The 27326-nt window shown below is 38.5% G+C and overlaps 1 protein-coding gene across 23 annotated transcripts in view; it reads left to right on the top strand.

The window, feature by feature from the left end:
• The window catches only part of HIVEP1 (HIVEP zinc finger 1), a 199523-nt gene that overhangs the window by 117968 nt on the left and 54229 nt on the right, over positions 1-27326 (top strand). For 13 of the 23 annotated variants that reach the window (XM_043540108.1, XM_043540109.1, XM_043540107.1 and 10 more), the window contains one exon: positions 9855-9908. In XM_043540108.1, the coding sequence (XP_043396043.1) occupies positions 9855-9908 (54 nt within the window). Of the gene's footprint in view, positions 1-9854; positions 9909-17624; positions 17679-27326 lie in introns of all 23 variants that reach the window. The other 10 variants (XM_043540098.1, XM_037893153.2, XM_037893152.2 and 7 more) reach the window with 1 other exon arrangement.

The raw sequence follows: 27326 nt of genomic DNA, 5'->3' as shown, positions 1-27326 counted from the left end.
AAGTAACACACAGATGATCGTAAGATTGGAGCCTTTGTGTATTACGTTTAATATATACACAGTTATGGCACTGAATTTTTCACTAATGTGGTATGTATGTTCACTGCTTATGTACATTTAGTCTGAAAATTATAAAGCATGTTGTTTAACATAATCAACCCTCTTTTTTAAAAAATTCAAAGCACTTCTTAAAATAAAAATGAGTGAGAAGGTTATTTTATTTTCTACCTTTTGTGTTTTATGTTGAATCTTTTTAAAAAAATTATTTTAATTTTTAAATGACAAATAATAATTTAGGACATTGATAGTGTTCAAAGTCAACAGTAAGAAAAAGGTTTATGAAAATTTCCCTGAAACAAAACTTTTTTGTCTGATAAGTCACTGATCAAATAGATAATGGCTGGTAGAATACTTTACACCTAAAGAAATAACTTAAACTCAAAAAATTAATACTTAAACATTTATAATAGGTAGTTCCAGCAATTAAACCTTCTCTGAATCTGCCTTCCACTTTTTAGGATCAAAATATATTGTCTCATTTGTAAGAACTTTTTTTTTCATTCCGTGTTGCTGCGTGAAAGATCCACATGGTGAGAGACAACTGACTGTACAGGGGAAACGGTGAAATTGACAATATACAAAAGTGATGTCCCTTCACAAACTGGAAAAATAGGGGCAATTTTTGTCCCATGTAGTCTTTTAGTTACAATAATCATGGATGTTACTTGTAGCACTATTAGGTAAAGCACTTTCAGACAGAAGTTTGACTTTAAATTATTTAATACATTAAATAGTTCTTATACTGTGCTCATCAATATAGTACGAGTACCTTTCAGTCATGCATTAAACTAACATCTGGCATGCATTAATTCTGCTTTTATCTTCTCCACAGGGGAGAAGTATATGCTGTGAAGTGTCTTGTTTTGATAGGGCTTTGTTTGTTTGGGGGTCTGTGTTATGGACCATATATTTTTCTTTTAATAGGCATGTTGCTATGTTAGAGAAAACAAGGTTGAAGAAGTGTGTCTTGCACTTGGATGTGCTGAGGTTTGTGATGGAGCAAGTTCATGTAAGATCGAAAGATGTTTGATAACATCATTTTTGTGACTTTTTATTGCTAATTGTCTATTTCACAGGGTTGGATTCTGTGGCAGGAAGGTAGTGGTGGGAGGTTTGGACCAACAAAACAATCTTCAGTACAAGGGATTTATAGCTCTGCCAGGTACTACACCTACTCGCTCATAGCTTAACTTGCTCCTTTACACGCCTCACCACGTCCAAGTGCAAGACACACTTCTTCAACCTTGCCTTCTCTAACATAGCAACATGCATATTATAAAAAATAACCCCCCTCAAATCCCCTCCCCCAAAACAAACACACAATCCTATCAAAACAAGACACTTCACTGCGCACACTTCTCCCCCTGGGGAGAGGATAAGAGTACAATTAACATATGCCAGATATTAGTTTAATAGATAATTGGAAGGTGCTCGTACTATGTTGATGAGCATGGTATAAGAACATATACAGAATAGAATATAAGTGACTTTCAAGGAAAATACCGTATATATCTGAAGATGGCAGTTCTCTCTGTGATACAGTGTAAAGTTTTAGCTGTAGCCTGTGCTGCTGAAGAAAGAATCTGACATGGAACGATCCTTATGATGCTTGTCAAATAAAGATGGCTTTATTAGAAAATCAGGTTATTTTTAATAACATAAATCTGAGATGTAAAATGATATTTATTGCCTAGGTAGTGATGTTTAATGAAAATACTGCGTAATGAATACAATTGAAAGTTTCAGTTAACTCATCTGAATCTCCTTGCTGTACTAATGTGTGATTGACTTGATACTTCCAGTTATAACGTGTGGGTATATCTCACAGGTGCTCAAACACTATGTGATGAGGGAATATAAAAGCCTTGGTTGATGGGCAGATGGATGTTATCTTACAAAATTTAGGAGAGAATTCTGAGTATCAAGTAATCCATACTGTATGTAATCATTTTCTAAACTGTGTTTTACAAATGACAGCTGTGGAATTGAATAAAAATGCAGCAGAAATAGTAGTTCACTAGTGAAACACATTTTAAGAGGGTACTGTATCCAGTTCCCTAAAGCGAGAAGAAAATCAGATGTATTTGTTAGCAGGATTATTCTGGTCAAAGCAGTGATCGTGAAATGGAATTTTTGTTTTGTTTTGTTTTACTAGAGTCAAGATAAGTAGGTCTAGAAGGAGCTAAATGTTTTCTCCTGGCAATGATATAAGAGCTGATGCTGCTATTGCCTGCGCAGATTTAAATATAGTTTTTGTACCTTGATATTGGTGGTGTACTTTTACTACAATGTGATTAAAATAAGGAGAGGTACCAGTGAAGAGTAAAAATCTATAAGAGGCCAGTCCTGGGGTGTGTCTTCTCAAGGGGGACCAGGACCCAAGCACTCACCTAAATCTGTGAGTGAGAGGGAAAAACAGCAGAGTTACCAGGACAAAGCCATTCCTTGGAAGTAGTAGAGAATTCCCTTGCTGGTGCCAGAACTGCACGGCAGCTTAGAGACTTAGGTGGAGTGTCCCTGCCCCCAATACCTTTAGAACACTTGTGTGCCAGTGGTGTTATCAGACTGCATTGGACTATTTGATTCTGGGTGTTCTTTTCTGTCTGCCCTTTTTTTTCTCTAGCTTACTCCTGCCTCTCTCCATTATTGCAAGCTGCAGGTCTTTTACTGCAGTATAGACTTACCCTATGTTTTCTAATGTGGCTTGGCTAAATATAAATGTATATATCTAGGAACAAAGAATGTAGGCCGTCCTTATAGGACAGAAGGCACTATCCTGGGAAGCTGAGATTCTGAAAAAGATTAGGGGTAATTTTGGATAATCAGCTGAACATGATCTCCCATTGTGACACTGTGGTCAAAAGGAGTAATGCAATCCTTGGATACCAAAACAAGGAAATCTCAAGTAGCAGTAAAGAGGTTATTTTACCTCTGTGTTTGACACTGGTGGGACCGCTGCTGGAATACTGTGTACAGTTCTTCACAATTCAAGAAGAATATTGATAAACTAGAGAGAGTTCATAGAAGAGCCATGAGAATGATTAAAGGATTAGAAAACATGCCTCATAGCAATAGATTCAAGGAGCTCAATCTATTTAGCATAACAGAAAGAAGGTTAAGGTGTGACTTCATCACAGTTTATAAATATCTAAATGGGAAACAAATATTTGATGATGGGCTATTCAGTCTAGTAGAGAAAGGTATAAGATGATGCAATGGCTGGAAGTTGAACCTAGAAAAATTCAGACAAATTAAGGTGTACATTAAGAGTAATTAACGATTGGAACAACTTACTAAGTTCATGGTGGGTATAAATCAAGATTGGATGTTTTTTCTAGAAGATCTGCCCTAGGAATTACTTTGGGAAAGTTCTGTGGACTGTTTCTTACAGCAGATTAGACTAGAATCTATGAAAATGACATTAATAATTTAATGTTATTTAGTAAGTTATTCTTAGTACACCTGATGCTTTTCTAAAGAAAAATAGGGAAGAAGTATTTATAACTTTTGTGCAGAGCTTGGAAAATATATTATGTAATCTAATTCCAGAAACCTTCACAGTAAACCAATTATTCCTGTAATTGAAAAAGCAGAATATATTATTTTATCAGACATATCCTGAGGCCATGTCTACAGATGGAAAATGTGTTAGCTAGCACATTTTAACTAATTTGATGCTAAATACAACTTAGTTTCTGGTGTTGACAGAAGCAACACGTTACCTAGTAGTGGTTAGTGGTAGGAATCCCACTTCGGGTAAAATCATATGTAACATCATGTTTCATTAAAATGTGTTAGCTAATACATTTTTAAACACAATGCAGTTTTGCAGTATAGACAAGAACTAATGGTTGTAAATGTGTAAAAGATACAGTGTGGTGTACAGTTTTGTCATTAAGGGTGCGTAATTCCTCTCACACTTATCTGTCAGATCTGTTTTAGAATTAGTGCCATGATTACGCCACTGCCACAACACAGCTACAATGATGTAACTCTGCTGCTGTAGTACCGTAGTGTAGACTCTTTTTACATTGATGGAAGAGGACTTTCCATCAGTGTAGGTAATCTGCTCCTCTGAGAGGCAATAGCTAGCTTGACAGAAGAATCCTTCAGTTGACCTAGCTGCGTCTACCCTGGGGTTAAGTTGACCTAAGCATGGTGCTCAGGGCATGGAATTTTTTACAGCCCTGTGCGATGTAGCTAGGCTGACATACGTTTTAGGTGTAGACTAGGCCTTAGAGTGTAAAATCCTTGAGGCGGGGTACATATCTTGTTCAATTTTATAAAGTGCTGTGAACATTTGAAGTGTTCTGTACATGATTAGTAAAGGTATCTGTCTGATAAGGATTGCTGCAAACATGTAATACTCAATGAAATTTTTAGTAAATTAGACCCATGCTAATCCATACACCTCAGGTACAAACAAATTTGGAAGTGTCTCATTCTCACTTCTCAGCAAAGATTTAGAAAGAGTGCTGTAGTAAAGTCTTATGAAGTATGAAAATTAAATCTTAAAAATAATTAAAATTGTAATTACGATTTAAAAATTAAACCACACTTGTCAAATATGTGGTGGAAGTAAATTTAGTGATGCACTATTCTTGCTTGTTTGGCCACTCTGTTCGCAATTTCAGAATCAGAGGGGTAGCCGTGTTAGTGTGTATCCACAAACACAAGGAGTCCGGTGGCACCTTAAAGACTAACAGATTTATTTGGGCATTAGCTTTCATGGAGGTTCACTTCTGAAGTGGTTTTTTACCCACAAAAGCTTGTGCCCAAATAAATTTGTTAGTTTTTAAGGTGCCACTGGACTCCTCGTAGTATTTCAGAATGGCTCTGTTGTTAGTACAATATTGAAGTTTTTCTAAGTTCAGAATGCTTGAAACTCATCTGTATTGATGCATATATTGCAAAGAAATACTTGTATGCAATAGTTATAGTAATTTATTGAATAGCATGACTTGCAGGAAGTGAAAGAAATTTCATGGCTGCATATAAAATGTGAGTTGCCTAGTTATTATTTCCATTATCAGCTTCTCATTACTTAGCGTAACAGACTATGCTAGAAGTGGTTAGAAATTTCTGTGGGCACTTGTTATAGTTTATTTGTAAAAAGGAAAACAGAATGCACTTGAGCTGAAAGTACTTTCTTAATAATCCTCCTGAAGATCTAAGAAGGCTTCCATAATATTTACATAATTGATTTTATTCTATATACTATTATTAGACAGAAAATATCATATTGCCTCTGTGTAAATCCATGGTACGTCCACATCTTGAATCCTGAGTGCACATGTGGTCACCCCATCTCAAAAAAGATATATTGGAATTGGAAAAAGGTTCAGAAAAGGGCAACAAAAATGATTAGGGGTATGGAACGGCTTCCGTATGAAACACTGGAATGCGTTACCTAGGGAGGTGATGGAATCTCCTTCCTTAGAAGTTTTTAAGGTCAGGCTTGACAAAGCCCTGGCTGGGATGATTTAGTTGGGGACTGGTCCTGCTTTGAGCAGGGGCTTGGACTAGATGACCTCCTGAGGTCCCTTCCAACCCCGATATTCTATGATTCTATGATTATTAATCTAAATGTATGAATTTACTGTAACTAAGAGTAATATACTGAAGTTGTAAATTGTTTGAGATAAAACTGTAGCTCTTAGTGTATTCAAATATACATTTAGATGGCAAACCTGCTAAATTATCTGAAGAAAGGCAAACATTATGTCTTATGTGTATATGTCAAAATGTTTGGGGAAATGAGGTGGATATCCCACTTACAGTTTTGGATTGCTAATTAGCATCTTCGGAATCTTAAAGATTATCTGGTTCACAAATACCAGTCAGGGCTGGAAGAATGTAGACAATGTTCATTCCCAGATTGCCTGTGAATCCCATACTTTAAAAGGTGTCATATAGATGTTAATAAAATATCTTAGTGCTTCAACTGTTAAGTACATAAGAACATAAGAGTGGCCATGCTGGGTCAGACTGCAGGTCCATCTAGCCCAGTATCCTGTCTTCTGACAGTGGCCAATGCCAGGTGCCCCAGAGGGAATGAACAGAACAGGTAATTATCAAGCGATCCATTCCCTGTTGCCTATTCCTCGCTTCTGGCAAACAGAGGCTAGGGACACCATCCCTGCCCATCCTGGCTAATAGCAATTGATAGACCTATCCTCCATGAACTTATCTAGTTCTTTTTTGAACCCTATTAATCTTGGCCTTCACAACATCCTCTGGCAAGGAGTTCCACAGGTTAACTATGCGTTGTGTGAAAAAATACTTCCTTTTGTTTGTTTTAAACATGCTGCCTATTAATTTCATTTGGTGACGCCTAGTTCTTGTGTTATGAGGAATAAATAACACTTCCTTATTTACTTTCTCCACACCAGTCATGATTTTATAGACCTCTATCATATCCGCGCTTAGTCGTCTTTTCCAAGCTAAAAAGTCCCAGTCTTATTAATCTCTCCGCATACGGAAGCCGTTCCATACCCCTAATCATTTTTGTTGCCCTTTTCTGAACTTTTTTCCAATTCCAATATATCTTTTTTGAGATGGGGTGACCACATCTGCACTCAGGATTCAAGATGTGGACGTACCATTGATTTACACAGAGGCAATATGATATTTTCTGTCTTATTATCTATCCCTGTCTTAATGATTCCCAGCATTCTGTTTGCTTTTTTGACTGCCGCTGCACATTGAGAGGACTTTTTCAGAGAACTATCCACAATGACTCCAAGATCTCTTTCTTGAGTGGTAATAGCTAATTTAGACCCCATCATTTTATACGTATTGTTGGGATTATGTTTTCCAATGGGCATCCCTTTGTATTTATCAACATTGAATTTCATCTCCCATTTTGTTGTCTAGTCACCCAGTTTTGAGAGATCCTTTTGTAGCTCTTCACAATCTGCCTGGGACTTAACTATCTTGAGTAGTTTTTAAGTAATTAAAGAAGAACAGTAAAATAAGATTGTCAGAGGGGTTGTATTTCTCTCTCCCATGAAAGCAGTCATGAAAGGGGTGTATAAAAACTGCACATTTGATGCTTCATATTTTATATTTTTTTAGTAATTGTCTTTGACAGGCCTTTTCCCAGGGGAATTTTTTTTTTAAAAGAGTACATTTCAGTTATGTCCAGCTCTGAGAAGATATAAGTGTATAAAGTCTGCATTGTATAAAGTCAGTCAGCATGACTAGATATGTGAACAACTCCTTAATGCTGCCTCTTGCAATGGATTCATCATTGGGGGTCTGATGGTGCAAGCTGCTGACAAACCTTAACTCTCATTCGAAGGAGACACTCAGCACCTCACAGGATCAGGCCCACTACACAAATTACTACATGTTGGTTTGGTTTTGAGACAATCTTTTATATGTAATATACTTAATTTTGCATATCTACAAGCATCTAATATATACGATATATGCTTCCAAATTGCTGTTTTCTGGTTTGCTAATGTTAATGGTAAGCAACTAATCACAACTAAACAAATAACAAATTTTAAATAAGACTTTCTGCTGCAGGCTGTGGGTCACATCCTGCTCCCACTGAAGTCAATGACAAAAACCCATTGACCTAAGGAGGAGTTCACCCGCAGGACTACAGTTGTAGACTTTTTCGGCTGTTTAATTAGATATAAATTTGGGGGGTCAGTCCTTTAAATATGCACGAGCTGTCCCATTGCATTGTCTGGGACTGTTTACAGGAGTGATGTTATCACAAGTGTAAATGTTTGAAAGATTGGGCCTCTGTGCGCGTAGTGAATATAAATCCTCTTTCTTGTTAATTTTGAGACTTAAAAGTACAAGATAGAATAACTCGGACAGCACTTACTCTCCGAACCCATAAAAGAGTATTTGTTATAGTTCTCTTCCTTGAATTTTTTTCAGATTTTTTTTTTAAAAAATTGAAAAATAACTGCAGGCTGTTACGTCAGTTATTTACAAATAGTGCCAATGAGCCAAACTCTAACAAATCTTTATGATGTGTTATTGTTTTGTCTCTCAGATATTAGGAAAGACAGTAAGAAGGCAGAGTCTATCATGGGAAAAGTTCACTAGGGAATATATTATGGTGGACCCTTACATAGCCTCACACTGGGTAGTGGGAGGAGGTAAGGCCAGCCAGCTCCTGTTCTCCTGAGAGTACACAACTTACCTGAAAGAGGGTGGGGAGTATGCAGAGCTAAGGTTTCATTCCTCCAGTGTGCAAATCAGGAGATTTAAGCATACTACACCCTTTAAATGCACTTCACCAGTACAGCCAGAGAGCTTCAGAGATTCCCCTGCAGCAGTGCAGTTCTGCATTACCACCAACTCTGGGCTGTCCAATGGGACTTGGGCTCCTAAATCACTTAGGTGCTTTTGAAAAATTTGCTTTGTATCTAAATGCTATAACCTGAACTCAGGTCTTGGTAGTGAAGTAAAGCCTGAACTGGTTCATATCTTCAGTCACTTTGTTTTTAAAAGTGTTTGCATAGGAATGTCAAAGTTTACCCGTGTGTGTGTGTGTTGTTTCATATTTGGGGATATTAAATTTAAAAAACAAACTCACTCCCTAAGATGTTATATGCATCTTTAAGATTGACTTAGAATGCATGGAAAAGATACTACATCCCAGATGTAGAAAAACTGAAATTAACTTCCACAGTAGTATGTCTTATTTAAGATGAGACTGAGGTATAGTTATACCGAGAGCTGTAGTCTTTGAACTTGATTGGGTTCATGCGATCTTCCTTGGGAAGAGATCTGTGTGCAGATTCCCTGCTTCCTTGTGGAGTACAGGCTCAGCTACTTCTACAGCAGCATTCCCCATCACCACCTCTTTTCCCACAGAGCACGTGGAGGACTGTTTGGAGGCCCATAGGTCTGTACGTGGGGAAGCTGGGCAGGGGAATTTGTGTCTTCCTCCACCTGCACATCCACCAGAGTTCAGTACAAAAAGAAATACATCTCAAGGTTGTATTCGTTTCCCACTACTCCCCATCCCTGCTTGCGCGCACACATGATGAGGTGTCATGGTACAGATGCTCACTGCAGAAGCCTTGCCACTGTGGCTCGATTGGATCCCTTGGTAGGGGTGGATTGCTGGGAGCACAGGTTCTCTGCACAGATGGACCTCCTGCTGGTCCGTGGGTTATGTAGGACAGTTCCATAGTTGGATAAACCATACACACCTGATGGAACAATTTCCATCCCTTTGCCTTGTCCTTGGGCTTTACCATGGGGAAGCGCAGTTGGGCCTTTTGATTCTACCCACATCAGTATTTATGGAAAAACAAATACTGTTTGTGATTTATATTACCATAATTCTTAATGCTGTAATAACATTGTAACGTTTTAACAGCACTTGATGTTTTCTAAGATGAGTTAAAAAATGTATATGTCAGTAATTCACATTAATACCTATTTTATGTAGTCCATTGGGCTACATGAGTTACTGCAGATAATGTGAACATGTTGTGATTTACTTATCAACTGCATATTCCATAACAATGCTTTTATTCCTTTACTACTTATTTTGTGTATGTTAATGTATCAGTAGCAATTTAGTAAATGTAGGTGCTAATACAACACAGTAAGATTTTACTTGGCAGTATTACTGTAATGTATTGTATGACTTACACAACATATTTATTTACATGTAAATCATATATTGCCCATAAATGTAAATGAGATTATCCAACAAAGTAGTTAGCATATTAACACAAGCAGATATTTTCAAGAAATGACTTTTTTACAACTTTATTTTATATTTTAATATGATGTATTTTTTTCTTAAACAGACAAAATTGAAGAAGCACAAAAAGAACTTAATGAGACAGAAGACCAGCAGAAAGGTAAAAAAGCAAAAACAATGTATGGCAAAGCTGATCAAAGCCTTTTGTAGTCTGTGGAAAGTCTCCCTTTGATTTTGTTGAGCTTAGGGATAAGCCAATAGAATGCATGACTGTAGAGCAAATGCTGTGCTAACACCCAGTCTTGCTAACAAACACTTGCTTAAATTTAACCATTTGAGTCGTCCCACTGACTTTGGCTGCTGAGGTGAATAAAGTTAGGTCTGTACTGACATTTCAGCTGAGACTAGAGGTTAATTGATTATTAATAACTATCTTCTGTCTATGATGATCAACCTGTGATTGGTTTATATGGATTATGAGAGGATACTTACCAGTTATTTTAACATACAGATGACTTCTGACAGATGAAATCTGTGTAGCAGAGACGCGTGGTGACTAGTGGTAGTGGTCATATAAGGTTGGCTGACAGCAGTAGCATAGGAGATTGGTGCTTTGTGGCAAATGTTAAAGTCATTCTTCTCCTCCTTGATAGTATGTTTGAAGTGTTATCTGACATGTTGCAGATGGTGGACGGTTTGGTGAATCTTTGATGTTGCCTGGAACAGAGTTGCTTATTTTTTTTTTATAAGAGTTTCATAATTTTTTACAGATCATAGTTTCAGACTTTACTGATAGCCCATCCTCAAAATAGAGATTACATTTGCCGACATCATAGAGGTGGTGTTGTATCCTAACTAAGTTTGCAAAGTACAGGGTCAATCAGTGGAAGAAATGAAAACTTTTAGTATGAAGAGAAGCAACCAAAGGGTCCTTTTAGGAAAAGTTGGATGCAAGCTTTTGTTGTTCTGCATCGTCAGGGCATTGACATTTCACCTAATATTTGTAAAGGGTGAATAAAACAAAAATAAATGATTAAATGATAAAATCATCAGGCTTAAAGCTGCTGTGCTATATTTGAGTATCCTTTGCAAATTTAGAAACTCTTCCATTTCCTCAAATCAGACTTGATACTAAACTTTAACCACTTCTGGCACATTCTTATTTAGTAGATCCTAGATCCCTGTGTATCTTCAGATCAGATTATAACTGCTTATTTAAGTGATAAAACCAGATATTTTTTATTATTGTCAATCTTGCAGTCTAAAACCAGTACAGCTCTGGGAGAGTAGGCTAGGCATAATCAACCAAAATGTTAACTATGTTCAGGACCATGCATGCAGCCGGCATAGTTGAAATTATGCGCCTGGTTACACCTTTGCAGCCCCATTGAAGGCAATAGGGTTGCCAAGGTATAACGGAGAGTACAATTTGAAGATGATGTGGTTACAGAGGTTCAAGTGATGACAACATTTGGCCTTCAAAATCTACTATTGGTAATGACTTGACTTTCAGCTCTTAGGCCAAGTTTATGAGACTGGGAGTTACAGAATTTAATATGGAAATAATTGAGACAATAAGTGGAGAACCATCTGTTACCATTTTTAATGAAGTCTCTTTACAGAGTAGAAATGCACTTTTTCTCTTAGAAAAATTATTTATTTGATGTTTTGTTTGTATGTTGTACTTGGTGAACCAGTTGCTAGTATGAGCTAGATTCTGATGGATATCATTTGAAGAAGCAATCAAATTCTTAAGGATATTGAAAGATTGAAAAGAATATTTGTATAAAATTGAAAAAGTAATTTAAAATACGGACACTTTCATATAATGTTGATGAAACAAAGTAAAATATACACAAATTCACCTAAAGTATATGTGTTTCTTTCCTTCTTTCAGTTCTTTTGTATCTAAATTACCAAATGGTCTTTTCAGTTTAGAGACTCTTTAGATAAGTGTCTTTCCTATTTAAAATAAATAGGGTAATAAATTCCACAAACTTACAAGCCAACTGCTGTTTGGTAATATTGTAATTTACATACCCTGCTTGGAGAGGAAAATGTTTTCATGAGGTTATTAGACATACTGTTTTTTCAGCTGGCGGTAATTGGCCAGTGATCAGATTTATAAATGACGTGTGTGTGTGTGCGTGTATGTGTAAAAAGCCACAAAAAGAGTTTGTGCTCAATACACCTTTTTTCACTCGGTAAAGTAGTGAAAATAAGAAGAAAATTGTAATAGATCTTTCTTTATCAAAGACAGGGAGAAAAATAAAGAAGCAGAATAGCAATATTTATAGACATACTTCTCTACCTATGGACCCTTACATGTTCACAGCGTGTCCCCACTCTTCCTATCATCTCTCATTACATATAGAAAGGTCAGCCCCTGTCTCTGGTTGACCCATAATACTAGCCCCTATTGCCATCTTGTTAAATTTCAAACAAGAACATTTATGTTTCCTCCTATGTGGCCTTTCTCACTTGGAGGAGCTCCCCATAACATCAGCAAAACTAACTCATTATCTTCCTTCAAATCACTTCTTAAAACCTTTCTTTGCCATGAGCTGTACGACAACGGTTAGGCTGCTGTTGTGCCGAGACCACTGCCTGTCAAGCTGACCAATATTATCTCATTGTTTCCTTGTACTCTGCCGTGGGTCTGTCTGTATCCACCTGTTACATCTTGTGTTACACTTAGATTGTAAGCTCTTGGGATCAGAGACCATATTTCTGTTCTGTTTGTACAGTGCTTGGTACAATGGGGTCCTAGTACATGACCGAGGCTCCTAGATATTAAGATAATAATTTTAATAATATTTAGAATAAAGCTACAACTGGAAAACCAAGACTTTTTAATTTACAAATATCTTGGACCTGATTACGTTTCATATACATGAGAGAAGAAACAGTTTGACCATTCTTAATTCAAATGAAAAAAAATATTAATTTATGCAATACATTGAACTCCAGTGTAACTTAGGAAAGGAAGGTTGCTGTCATAACTGAAGTACCGGACTTTGTCAGGTTCTGATAATACAGGTTCATCACAGTTATACTGTGTGTCCTGGGACAGGTCACTACTTCGTCTCCATCTGTAAAATGGAAATAATAGTAATAATATCTGCCTCATAGGATACTGTGAGCCTTAATTCGTTAATGTTTGGTAAGTGTTTTCAAATCCTTAGATTAAAAGAGCTAAAGTAGTACAAAGTGTTGTTGCTAATCACGAGCAAGAAAGCACATAGTGAATACAGATATTGTCAGCACATCCAGACACCATTCCACTCTTACATACTAAGCTAACTCTGCAGTGAATGAATTTTGAACATTGAAAAGTAGACCCTGAAAAGTCAGTGGCTAAAATTCTTAGTGTTCCATTCTTCTTTCCCTTCCCTTGTGTGCATTAAGGTCTGAATTGGCTCCAGCAGCAAAATTGTGAATTAAGGTGCATTAGAAATGTCTGCTTTAGGAATATTTGCATAGAGTGTTCAGTCAGGTCTAACATAAGTTGTCGTGAACTCAAGTAGTTCATGTACAACATACTATAGAGTCTGCCTCATTCTGGCAAAGTACCATGTAAAATGCGTGTAGTTTGATTTTGCTTTCCCAAAATAAAACATTTTAAAAAAGAAAAGAAATCCTACCATAATGGGGAGGGAGGGAGAAGAACTGATCATATTTCAGTAACCAGTAAGGTGTTCAGTAAGGGCTTTAATTTGTGATGTCCTGCAATCCTCAATCTTGTCACCTCTCTTGTTCAGTTCATGTATAAAGTCACTGCGTGAAATCATGGAAAGATACTCAGAGTGCCATTAATAGCAATATCTCCTCATCACTCATAAACTCTGCTATATGCCCACTGTCCCAATGCCTGAGAAAAACAGGGACCTAGGATGACAGAGGGATGGCTCAAGATAAAATCTGGAAAGATGGAAGTGATGATGATAGGCAAATGAAAGCATTTTGATGATCTACCATGATATGACCTCACCCTCCACAGAAGCTGTTTACCCTGAGGTTTTAGTACAGTCTTTTTGGACTCCTCGCTACTTTTGGATACTCAGTAGTAGTAGTAGTAGCCAAAAGTGCCTTCTTTTTATCTTATACTTGCTGGAGACTATGCCCTTGCCTCTGGAAAAGGACCTACTCATTGTGATCCATGCTTTCATTACATTCATTTTGTATTTGTAGGTTTGCTTCACAACCATAAAGAATAGAAGCTTACTTATTTTAAATGAAAGCTTAAATTCTTCAGAAATTGAAGGTTTAATTCCCATCCCACATTCACCATGCAAAGCTCTCATTTGGCAATGGGGGATTTTTTAAAGCCCTGAGTTAACCTATTTATTCTGTTTGCTTGCAACAGAGCTGCCTAGCTTTGAATTTCTAAATGCCTTTAAAGTGCAAACTAATAATCATTTGTGTAATTCTGTTGCATGTTTTCGTTGACTGGTTTCATAAAGTCTTTGGTCCTGTACATAATTAAAACATATATAAGTGGCTATTAAGTGATTCTGGGTACATCAGACTACAAGATTTTAAATCTATATGGGATATTTTTCTAAGATATAAAATATAGCACAAATAGGAGTTATGGGCTTGACACAGGAATTATCATGTTATGTAGGCTGTCAGACTAGATGATCATAACAGTCTCTTCTGGCAGTATAATGTATGAATAGGTCTATCCTTACAGCAGCAGGTAGAGTACAGACACTCTATGCCCACCTAGCATGGGTATAAATAGCAGCGTAGACGGTGCAGCAATGATTAGGGAATCAGAACCCTAGGGTATATACCCCATCAGACTCTGTGCATGCCCAAGCGATGCCTCCCATGTCTACAGTGCTGCTTTTAGCAGTGTGGTGTCCCACTGCTTGAGCCTTTGCCCACTGCCTCTTCCCTGCCCAGCTGCGCACCATAGTGAGTGTGGACACCGCCTGCCTTTCACTGTGGCGTATAGCTGCACGTACCCTACATGTGGCCACAAGTGTAGACAAGGCCTATGGTTCTGAGTAATTCAAAATGGAGTGAGCAGACGTGTTAGACATCTGTTTGCTGCTGCTGAGAATAAGTGTGACTTACTGGGGGGTAGAGGGGGTCTTTTCATTTTTAAAGCTCTTTATAAACTTATTCCTGTTCCCATTGAAATAAAGTAAAAAATTCCCATTGACTTCAGTGGGAGTAGGATTAGGCCTTACTCCTCACTCCCTGACTCCTCTGTTGGGTAGCTAAGTAAGTCTCAATATTCTCATTTTACAGATGGGAGGTGGTCAATTTCCCTAGGACAGAGTGGGAAGAGGTATTAGAGCTCGGTGTAACCAGGTATACAAACCCCATGCCAGGCAAGAATAGGTTAAATAGCATCTTTGGGTTCAGGGCGCCCCCTCCCCCCACCCTACGGCACCTGTGAGGCATGTCGCTGTGCCAAAAGGTGACCCTGCTGGAGGGCCAAGACACAAGACAACAGGGGACAACAAGTGGACCTGGTCAGCAGGACTACAAGGGAAAAAAATATGCAACTTTGCTCCTAGCCACAACGCGGTGTACCAGCTGGTGAATTTGTTTGCCATACTGGGCTTGAAACTCAGCCGTTCCTGGCTCCCAAGTCTGCTTGGACCGGAAGGCCATGTCTGTACCTGCTGTTTCTATTTTGGAGGGAAAGCTATTTTTGTTTTATTTATTTAGTAAATATATTGTGTAAACAAATTAATTGCTGGTGCTAGACGAAACAAGTTCTGGTATTGTTTTGACAGTTAGGGAGATAAACAGATTTACAATTTTAAAATTAAAATGTCATCCTCTGAAAGTGTTATGAGAACTTTATCATATTAATGTGATGTTAGAGTAATAGTATTTTGACTTTTTGAAGAGTACAGCAAAGTTTTTGAATAACAGTTCAACAAAGAGAGATTCCAGGATGCATCTATTACATTTTTTTCAAAGGTTAGCATGCCCCAGATGTCCTGAATCAGACCCCACATTAAAAAAAAAAAATCTTTCTGATAGTAAACAAGAAACATATCCTCCAAAACTAAGGCTATGCTGCAGTTTTAAACCTGCAGCTGGGTTTTGTGCCCCACCAACACCACACTGAGGATATTTGGTTTGTTTTGATTGCAGATATGCTTGTGAACTTTGTGCTGTCCTGCCAATGTTCCTGATAACTCAGTCCTTGTGAGCTGGTAAGGTAATGAAATTGAGAAGAATCTAGAGAGAACAGAAAGACTGCATGAGAGGCACTCATGTATCTGAGATCAGAACAAACTCATTCCTTTTAGATGGGTATATATCTAAGCAGGTGGGTTGCCTGTTGCATCACACTCGAACTGGCATAAGCAAGCGCTTTCATTGCAGAATTTGGGACTCTGGGTTCCTGTTAGATTCCTCAGTCTTGTGTGGACTCAGACATGATTACTGAGTCTTTCTAGAGGTTTCCCTAGATCAGGTTTTTGCTCATTTAGTTAGTCCTCCACCAAAGGATAAAGGGGTGTTTTAAAATGGTTGATACAACAGAGTACTCAGATGAAAATATAAGTAATTCTCCTTTTGTGGAAAGATATTGTGACCTGACCTGGCTGAAGATTTGTTATGAGAAACTTCTAAAAAGTTGTGCATATGAAGTAGTATTAATAATCTGCAGCTAGTGAAGAGCCACTTCCAGCAAACCAAAGATCTCAGGACTGGGAACTTTGTAGTAATGCATAAAAGGGACATGCCCTCGTGGATGTCATCCTTCTCACCTTCTAACCTTCCATATTTAACTTCCTTGCTGGTTAAGGCATTATTGGCTGCTAGAGCAGTGGCTCTCAAACTTTTTTACTGGTGACCCCTTTCACATAGCAAGCCTCTGAGTGTGACCCCCACCCCTTATAAATTAAAAACACTTAATATATTTAACACCATTATAAATGCTGGAGGCAAAGCGGGGTTTGGAGTGGAGGTTGACAGCTCGTGACCCCCCACGTAATAACCTTGTGACCCCCTGAGAAGTCCCGACCCCCAGTTTGAGAACCCCTGTGCTAGAGTGTAGTTGAATTAACCTCTTCTGCTTCCGTTAAGACCAAAAAGGAAGAGTTAGCGTTTAAACTTCTACAGTTCCATCTTTTAGGGCTAAAATTGTTCCCACCATCTTCTGTCTAATGTATCTTTAAACATTATTGCCACTAAATGAGCGCTCATGTTTCCCTAATTGCCTCAGGCAATGTGGATTTAATTGAGCCCATCTTTTCAAATGGAAATATGTATTAAAGAACTGAAGAGAAAGGAGCAGGGACTATTTGTTCAGAAACTTGTTCTGGCTCAACATCATTATGTACAGAGGAAGCTTAGATTAGGGTGACCAGATGTCCTGATATTCAGGGCTTTTTCTTATATAGGTTTTCTATTTTTCCCGTCCATACTCATGGTTGGGGAATTGTCTGTAGGCAGGATTTCATGAAATCAGGCAGTGGTTTGTTAACGACTCTTACATTGGCCACTCTTTCTCCTTTTCTTACAAAAAAGCTTTTGAAATCTAGTGACCCATGCAATGAGATGTTATTGCTGCATGCAATACTAAGTAGGCACATTTAGCATAAAATGCCTCATTTCATGATTTCAATTCAAAATTTGGCACACTGGAGAGGAAAGAAAAAAAAACAGTCTGTAGGAAAAATCTTTCATTGGACTAAAGATTTTGGTGTCAAGATGTTGTTTTGGAGGTTATTTTGATTTTTTGGCTAAACATATGTACTGAATTGGAATATATTATAGCATGCCTGTTTAACAGTGGATGTTAGAATTGCTCCATTGAGGCTTTGGCATTACATAAAGTGGTCAAATGTTTATTGATCTTTGGTCCTTAAACTTGATGGATTTTTTGCTTGCATTACAGTCGCACAGGCACAGTCAACTCATGGAAGTGTTGAATTTTGGGGCAGCGAATTTGGTAAGCTCAAGCCTCCTTTCAACATCCCAGTCCTGATCTGCCTCAGACTGTGGGCGGCAGAAATTCTGAACTCCCACCCAGCCTCCCAGGCTATTCCCCAGGTTGTTTCCTCTTTAAGTAGGAGGTAGGGGATTTTTTGGGGTGGGGGTGCGGGAGTTGTGTGTGTTTTGTTTCCTCTCTTCATGGTGGTATATACAAATGTATAAGAAATCGGATAAAACAGAGAGGAAGAATGTGTTCCTCTCCTAGCAAAGCAGCACCAACTGGTCATGTTGGGTTTGTTTTCTGTGTCAAGTTTCCAAAGCATCACCTGTGGTGGTCTCTGAGTAGTAAAATCACTCTCTGCAACTGTAAAATCACTCTGCTTCAGCAACTGAACAGCTGGTTTCTGTGGATTTGGGGTATTTGTACCAAGGAAGAAGAAATGCTGCTGCAAAGTTCTGGGGTGTGAGCCTCCCTGGCTCTGCCATTTCTGTCTCAATCTCTCCTTGTTAAGCAAGGCATTCTTTTGTGGCTGGAGCTCTGCCGGACATGACTTCCTTCAGCCAAACCAAGAAGCTAACTGTCCTAAATAGAAGTCTATTGTTACAAGGATGACCTTTCTTGGGCCTACTAATTAAATTATGTCCCCACTCCCACCCTGAACTACTTCTGATAATTTTTCTAGGTGGTATGAGTCATGACATTAACAGACTTAACTTCAGGACAGCATCATCTTCTCATCTATATCCAGTCATTTAAGGCAGTGGCTCTCAACCTCTCCAGACTACTGTACCCCTTTCAGGGGTTTGATTTGTCTTGCGTACCCCCAAATTTCATCTCACTTTAAAATTACTTGCTTACAAAACCAGACATAATAATACAAAAGGGTCACAGCACACTATTGCTGAAAAATTGCTGACTTTCTGATTTTTACCATATAATTATAAAATAAATCAGTTGGAATATAAATATTGTACTTACATTTCAGCATGTAGTATATAGAGCAGTATAAACAAGTCATTGTCATTTTAGTTTATACTGACTTAGCTAGTGCTTTTTATGTAGTCTGTTGTAAAACTAGGCAATTATCTAGATGAGTTGATAATAGGGGGAGGGATAGCTCAATGGTTTGAGCATTGGCCTGCTAAACCCAGGGTTGTGAGTTCAATCCTTGAGGGGGCCATTTAGGGATCTGGGGCAGAAGTTGGGGATTGGTACTGCTTTGAGCAGGGGGTTGGACTAGATGATCTCCTGAGGTCCCTTCCAACCCTGATATTCTATGATTCTATGATACCCCCTGGAAGTCCTCTGCATACCCTCAAGTATATGCGTACCCCTGGTTGAGAACCACTGATTTAAGGCAAAATTCACTTTGTCTTAACCGACTTCTATTTCTGGGAAGAAATTGTATCACAGAGGAACTTTCTGATGAGTCCAGGCATTATGCCTTTAGGATCTTCCCTGCCTTATGCAGTGATATTACTGGATTGCTAAGGCTGATCCTATCTCCCCTTGCTGATGAAATATCTCAAATTCATATAAACTGTGAGGAGGAGAAGCCAAGTGGAACACCTTCCTCTTTGCCTGCACATTCTAAAGCTGTCAGACATCTCACTCTCCCTGCTTGTTCATCCAAGTTGTACACATTGTTGATTCCTAGATGAAACATTTTAACTTCCAGTTGTCTTGATTGAGCACTTTTTCTGGTCTAGCTTTGTTATTTCCAATAAATTACTTTTTCCTTCTGGCTTCAGTGTATGTTTAAGTGCTACAGCTATTGTGACTGGTCTGTGACAAGGAGGTTTCAGATCATCTATATTACTGTCCCTTAAATTATTTTCTCTCTTGTGCCGGCTAAAATGTGAGGTAAAATCGTTCATGTCATCAGTAAAAGATAAGAAATAACTATTCTTCCTTCCCCTTGCTCCCATTTTTCTTTTAATTATTAGAATTAAGTTCTTTAAAATGTGCGCGCGCTCTCTCTCTCTTTTTATATATATATATATATATGTATGTATATATATATATATATATATATATATATATATATATATATATATATATATAAAAATATAGGATCAAACAACGTTTGAGTCTTCTTAACTACTGGTTATTAAGGTGAAAATATATCAGTCTAACAAACCACAAGCATGGACATTTCTTGATGAAATGTAAAAACCTTACTCGTTCAAAAAGTACGCTTTGCAAAAGACTGGACTTAGCTGTAAGGAGATAAGATTATGATAGTAGCAACATCACACTGCCTCTAAGGTATCCTGTAGAATAGAGAGAAAATTGTCAGTTTCACTTTGGACCACTGTTTATTTTTGTTTCTGTGTGGTCATGGCTAAGATGCGGTGGGCAGAGTGCATGCAATTGTAATTTGATTGGTGGTGGGAGTTGGGAAAAAGAACAAGGAATAAGAGGCAGCTGTGAAAATGAAGGAAAAGGGAGAATTCACAAGCAATGTCTTCCTCTGTGTAGCCACTTTCATGGTTAAGTGAGGATCTCTTGGGCATATATTGTGGTCAAGATTTTTGAACAAGATGGAGACCTCTGTTTGGATACTGCAGGTACCCCAAAACATTTTAAACTGTTTAGAAGTTCTTCAACTCTGTATGTATTGTCCTGGTATATTAGGCTTTCCAACTTGGCAGCAGTAACTTTAAAATATAGAATGGCTGTAGTTTATTTCTAGACACCCTATATATAGATTCATAGAGTTTAAGGCCAGAAAGGACTATTAGATCATCTAGTCTGACCTCCTTTCATTGGCCATTAAATCTCACTCTGTTAACGAGTTGATCTTTTTAGTACAGTTTGCATTAGTATGTTTTACATACAGTAACTTCACAGCCATACTTGATTCTTGTAAATCTGATCTTGTAAATACTTTAAATTGTGCATAACTTTAGATAAATGAGTAGTCCCATTGAAGTCAATGGAACTACTCACACAAGTGAAGTTATGCACATGCCTAAATATTTTGAGGTTCAAAGACTAAAGGCTTGTACAGCTTGTATGTGTGGACTGCTTGAACTGCACTATCACAGTTCTAGCAGTACAATACACATACCAACCATGAATGCACCTATACCTTATGGAGTTGCTTATACCTGTACAGCTTATTCCCATAACGGAAAAGGAATAAGCTCTTCCAGCATGGTACCTTTGTACCCACACTAAAAGTGGTACCTGCATAACTATTTTGATTTTAAAAAGAAATTCACACCCCTAACCAATAGTAATACTGGTACAAAAACTATGTAGAAGAAGCAAGCCTTAGAGAGCTGATCCAATGGTCACTAAGGTAAATAGAAAAATTCATAGGTTTTAGTGGGTTTCTAGTCAGTGTATGGGATCCTTTTGAATGTTGAAATAACATTTTGTTTTATTGACTTATTTCCAATTGTGATTTATGTAAAAGCAGATTATGTGGCTTTTAAGGTTTCATTCACTTCATGAAGAAAAAATAATCTTAAAACTCCTGTTCAGAAAAGCAATTAAGCACATGCTTGGCTTTTTAAGCCCATTGGCCAAGATTTTCAAAAGCGACAACTGATTTTGGGTGCCTCCAGTTTTGGGTACCCAACTTAAAATATCTAAAGGGGCCTGATTTTCAGAAAGTGCTGAGCACCCTCCCTCTGAAAAAAGTCAGGCCCTTTAAAGTGTTTCAAATTTGGCACCCAAAACCATTAGTTGCATTTTAAAATTTTGTCTGTTGACTTTAAGGGGACAGTACTGCAGTTCTCTTTTCAGTCAGCAGGCCTAGTGGTCAGGGCTTGCTGCTCCAGTCCTTTTTTATTCAGTGTGTCCGGAACCCTCTGAATGGGGTTCAGCTGGATCAGCCTACTTGTCAATAACCCCCTAGTCCTGCCCATCCCAGGGCTATCTATAGGGGAATTTGGGGTGTGTACGGGGACATGGGTCCACCAGGTGCCTGCCCAGGGTCCTTGAAAGTGTGATAGTGTGGGATGGCCTACATTTGGCCCACCGCCTGCTCACCTTCCTCTGGGCCACTTCCTGTCACACCAAATGGCTCAGTTTACGGCATGGCTGCTGTTCACTTGTAGCCCTTAGCTTCAAACCCCAGAGTCTCAGGACTAATGTAGGTGACCCTCTGATGCCCATGCACGCAGTTCTCACTGCCTCTTGGGCAATGTCTAAAGGGACAGGAGACAGACTCACAGCTGGACCTCTGTGGAAAGGGCTTCTCCTACTGTAGTAGAGCAGTGCCCCTCTAGGAAATTGCTTCTCTCCTCCCTCCTGCCTGGGCTACTGGAGCTCTCTTTCTACTGCTCCTTTCCCCAGAAACATGCTCTGCAGTGCCTGAGAGCAGAGCTTTCCTGGCCCAGTATTGCTCCAGCCTTTCCCCTGCATCAATTTTAGTGTACAGGGACTACTTGTCCTTAAAATTAAGCATGCGCTTAAGTGTTTTGTTTAATTGGGGACTAAATTTGGGTAGAATATGATCTTGGCCTCATTAATTATTTTCATGTGTGTGTATGTATGTATTGACACTTAAATTTTTTTTTCAACTTTGAAGGAAAAAAATATTTTAAAAACTTCTGTCATTATTTGAATGTCCAGTCTGCTGTATGAGGTTTAAAGAAGTTGGTCAGTTACAGAAACAAAAGGTTTTAGCAGTCTGCTGTTAATTTAAATTAAGATCCTTTGGCTTTCACCATTTAGACTTACTTTCTGTATCTAGCACTCAAGTTTTCTGTTGTTTATTCATGAAAACACACTCACAGGGATGATTCATAACTGTTTTGCAATAGGCTCAGAGATCATTGCTGTAATTAAATAGACATCACATATAGGAATGTAGAAATATTTTGAATATTTTAAAATACCAAGTCCCTAGGGTTTCTAATTTTAGTTTGCGGAAGACCCTTAGCAACGGTCTGCCTCTCTTTTGACAGGCTTGCACATCTTTAACTGCATTCTTTTTCAGAAAATATGCATTTTAAGAGTAAATGTTGGCCCTAGTATATGGATTTATAATGTGTTTTAAAATACTTCTAAAGAATAAACTAAAAATACTAGAAACTGAATAATGTACTATCTGTTCGATTGTAAGCCAGAAAACTATGAATCCAAAAGGTAACTTTCACAGAGTAGTACTGGAACGGAAGTAGATACCTTGCTTCTGCTCTCTGTTGCTCTTTCTTTTTTATTCAAGCCCACAGCTTTCTTTTTTTGAGAGAGAGAGAGAGAGAGAGAAAGTGGATGTTTAATAACATGTGGGTTTGAGCAGACTTTCAGACAGGCAGCTCTAAGAATTACTGCCACAGAGCCATGGAGCATAAGCCAGTGTCAGGTTCCTGGGTGAATAAAAAGGAAGAAAAATTCAAGTAATTTATATTTTTCCTTTATTTGTCATGTTTATTGTATTACTGGGTTGTTGTTTGTATTCTGCTGCTCTTCTTCATGTGCATGGAGCAAAGAGTAACTGACAAATTGCAGGTCTCTGAAGTAATGTGTAGAAATCTTGGCAGAGTCTCTTGCTCACACTTGAATGCAGAATGAAGCAGAGTAACCATAGGTCCTGGAACTATTTTTGTAGAGGGGGTGCTGAAAGCTTTTACCACATATTTGGTTGTTATTACTACTTCAAGCCAGGGGATGCTGCCGCACCCCCAGCATCCCTAGTTCCAGCATCTCTGAGAGTAACCAGGGAGCAGGGAAGAAGAAAGGGGAAGTGAAAAGAAAGCAAAGCAAACCAAAAAACAAGGAAAAATGATAGTGGGAAAACATTAGAGATAAGCTGGTATGGGGTCTGATGGGAAAGAATGGAAGTACAAGTCAAAGAGAGCCAGTACAGCACCCTGGGACTGCTTTCTGTATACCCACCATCTAGATACATGTGGGTGACGGCTTGGGTGACCAGATGTCCCAATTTTATAGGGGTCCTGATTTTTGGGTCATTTTCTTATATAGGCGCCTATTATCCCCCACCCCCGTCCCGATTTTTCACACTTGCTGTCTGGTCACCCTAGCAACGGCTGCCGTACTGCAAGATAGACTGAGAAAAAATGTTTTAAGAAATTTTATTCAAATTTGACCAAGAAGCATTTGACCGGCCAACGGAAGTATTAGCATTCATAAAAGCACAGTGATTTGGAAGGATGAGGCTTTTGTAATTTGATGAGGGAGTTTATCAGTCTGTGATTGATTGCTTCTGTCTTGCCCAAATGTAATTACTATTTAAAAGCAAATCAATCTCAAACATTGCATTACTTTGATAAAGATTTTTGTAAATTAACACAGTTGTATAATGAAGTTGTGACAGATATGACTATTTCATGCAATATCCATAAAAACCTTAATACAATAAGTTGTGTATTATTGTGGGCCAGGATTATATGTAACCTTTCTAGAGGGAAGATGTAATGTGAGGCCTCGGAGTTCAAAGGGCTATATTGAAAATGTGCTGGACAAAAGTGGGCTTTTGGTTCAATAAGTGTGACTGTCTCGTGGGAGGTTAATGTAAATTCCCCACCTCCATCTATGCAAAAACCCAGCCTTTTGAAATTAAGCCCTGGATGTGGTTCATTGTCTGTTCATGGAGATCAAAGGCCTGAGCTGAACTGCTCAGCCTGAGTTCTGGTTCTGAATTAAAAATGGGGAAAATCCAGTTGCGGGGTTTGAAAGACTACCCACCTATCAGAGCCTGAGGATGGAGTTGGGGGCGTCTTCTGATACATGTTTGTGCATGTGTGCAGATTGTTTTTTTTTAATACAATTTTTCTGTAATACTTTTATTACCTTTAGAATAAATGTGCTCAGAAAGTTTTGTGGGGGAATTTGTAACTGCTGGCAATTACACTGTTCATAGTCTTTGGAAAGAAAGCAAAGCGCAGACCCTGGCCTGTTTAGGTAGTCTGCCTTGTTGTGGATATAACAGTTTAGTCAGGGAACTGTACAGCCTGGAAAAACCCTGGTTAGGAAAGAGTGAGGCACAGGTGTCTGCCCAGAGATGTCGAGGAGCTGGAAACCAGTAAGTGGGTGCCCTCAAGGGGCCACAGGCAGAATACATGTGTGGATACCCTGAAACTGTGAGAGAAATATCCTCAAGAACATTTACCCAAAAAGGTAGAAGAAAGTAAAAATATAGGTGAAGACTGGCTGTAAGGGAGCAGTTCCTTTTAAAAATAAAAATACTGTAGCTTGTGCAATTAGCAAGCATAAGATGAATATTTTTCACTTTTCTATAGTGCCTATTTTCAGAGGATCTCAAAACTTTCTGAAAACAATTGAAGTTCAGAATACCATTGTTAAGTGCTTTATTTACAATATTTTATAGATAAGTAAACTGAGGTACATTTTAACACTTTCCCTGGTCAGGATCACAGAGGGAGTCAATGACAGAGCCAAGAATAAAAACAAGCAGCATGACTCATAATTCCTGCTGATTCAAAGTTCTTTCAGTATGAAAATCCCACTTTCAATGATTGCTGAAGAATGAAACAAATTATAAACCATTTCTACAAGTTGTTTGCCTTTTGTGAGAGCATTTCTACACAGTCTTCATTTCCCCCCCTGAAATATACAGTCACCATATATTAGTATGTCTTTACAAAATATGGCATTAGATAACCCTCCAAAACTCTTGAGATTATTTTCACAGTGAATTTGAGATTCCTAATTACTGAATTGATAGAAGCTAGGCACAGGTCAGATGTTGAAGTACTTGTCTTGTTGTTGTACTTGTCTTAAAAGACCCTGTCCACTCTATAACTTTTAATCAAGTTTGTTAGTAGTTTACTAACGTGGTTGGGTCTAAATATGATGTGTGTCCTCACACAACATGTTTCAAACCAGAGTCATTTAGCACCATTTCTCCCCACCAGTGGCATGTGGTTGCCTTCCTGATTTAGTACACGGTTTGTAGCAGTTTGGACAGGACATTTTACCCTTGTGCTACGACATGTTCAGTCGCTGGGGCATTCCTCTTCATGCTGCTTATTTCCACTCTGGGCTTGCCTACACGTGAAATGCTGCAGCTGTGCTGCTATAATGCTTCAAGTGCACACAATACCTGCGTCAATGGATTCTCATATAGGCATCGGTAATCCATCTCCCCAAAGAAGCTGTATCTAGGTTGACAGAAGAATTCTTCTGTCAGCCTAGCACTGTCTACACCTGAGGTTAATTTGTCTTAATTACATAACTCAGGGAAGTAGATTTTTCACACCCTTGAGCAACAAAGCTAGGCTAGCCTAACGTTTTAGTCCAGACCAGGTCTATGTTCTTGTTCCATGGGCACGCTAGCCGTTCTGCTACAGGTGAGCTGCCTAGATTTTCTCGTACAAATGCAGGCAGTACAATAGGTGTGGAGGTATGGTTCTGATAGCAGAAAAGCTGCAGTATGTGTATAAGTGGAGCTGTGTTCCTTGCACCCTGTTAACATGACAAAGCCTCTTTCAGGTTACAAAATCACAGCTAAAATTTTAGTGCAGGCAGGGCCTTTTTTTTTTTTTTTTTTTTTTTTTTTTTTTGTAATTACCTTAATATTTTCTCTGACTCAAGTCAACTGTTTTGTTTGTTTGACCCCGGCTTAAAAAAACTGGCAATAAACGCTGCATCTTAAAAAAAAAAAAAAAAAAAAAAAAGAAAAAAAAAAAAAGCCATCATTAGTAATATTGATGGCAATTTATCGATGTAAGACTCAGTTAATTGCAATATTATTGAAACAATAAAACATCCTAATGAAGGCAGTTATATTTTGGATGTAACTTATTTGTTTGTGATAAAGCACTAAATACACGGTTTATCCAAACATATGTATTACCGTGGGTTCCTGTCTGAGTCCGTGTCTTGTGCACAAGAACAGCAGGAGCTCCTGTGGTTCTAGAGTTCAGAGGCACTAGGTTCTAGTGACATCCCCCAGAGGCAGTGGATCCCTTACAAGAGTGTGGAACTTGATCAATCCATTGCCTACTCATTGTGGTTAAATTTCCTCTAGCAAATGGGAGAGAATAACCTTTTCTGCCGAATCCATGTTTTTGTTTATATAGAAAAATGTTTTTAGCCCTGAAGGTTGAAAGAAAATCTTCTAAATGTGAACTGGCTGTAAACTAAAGCATTCTGTGCAGACATCAAGCCTGAAACAAGCGTGTGAACTGCCTAATACCCAAATTCTGGCCCCACCACACAGTCCAAAAAGCCAGGCTATGTGCTGGGGCATTTCTCTGAGATGAAGTGAGAGGGACTCTATTTCCTCGCCTTCTCTCCCAGCTGCTCTGGTCTGCTGTTATAGCTTCAGACTGAAGCTGCCTCTGCATCACTTATATTCCTGATACATGGGGCACAGGATGATTTGTGGATCTACATTGAATCTGCCAATCCCACCACTAATTCCCAACTGCACTGTGGCACATCACAGTCCCCTCCAGAGCTGCTGGTCTCCTTGAAATATAGGAAGCATATATGACATGTGTGCTTTCCACCTTCTGCAGAATAGAAGCAGACTGATGCCTCTGCAAGAGCCACTCTCAATGTACAGAGGAGGAGGCAGAATTCATCCATACTAGAAGTATGACTGCCACCATTCATCTCAATGGGATGTTAATTGTAAAAATTCTTCGCCTGTCTGTATACTCTGGAATAAGAGCACTTTGTTGCTGCTTAGCTAAAGAAAAAGTATGGAGTGGACACTTA

This window comes from Chelonia mydas, chromosome 2 (assembly GCF_015237465.2).
Source record: "Chelonia mydas isolate rCheMyd1 chromosome 2, rCheMyd1.pri.v2, whole genome shotgun sequence".
Taxonomy (NCBI): domain Eukaryota; kingdom Metazoa; phylum Chordata; order Testudines; family Cheloniidae; genus Chelonia; species Chelonia mydas.
Note: the sequence above shows the minus strand (reverse complement) of the source record. Positions and strands in the feature narration are given on the sequence as shown.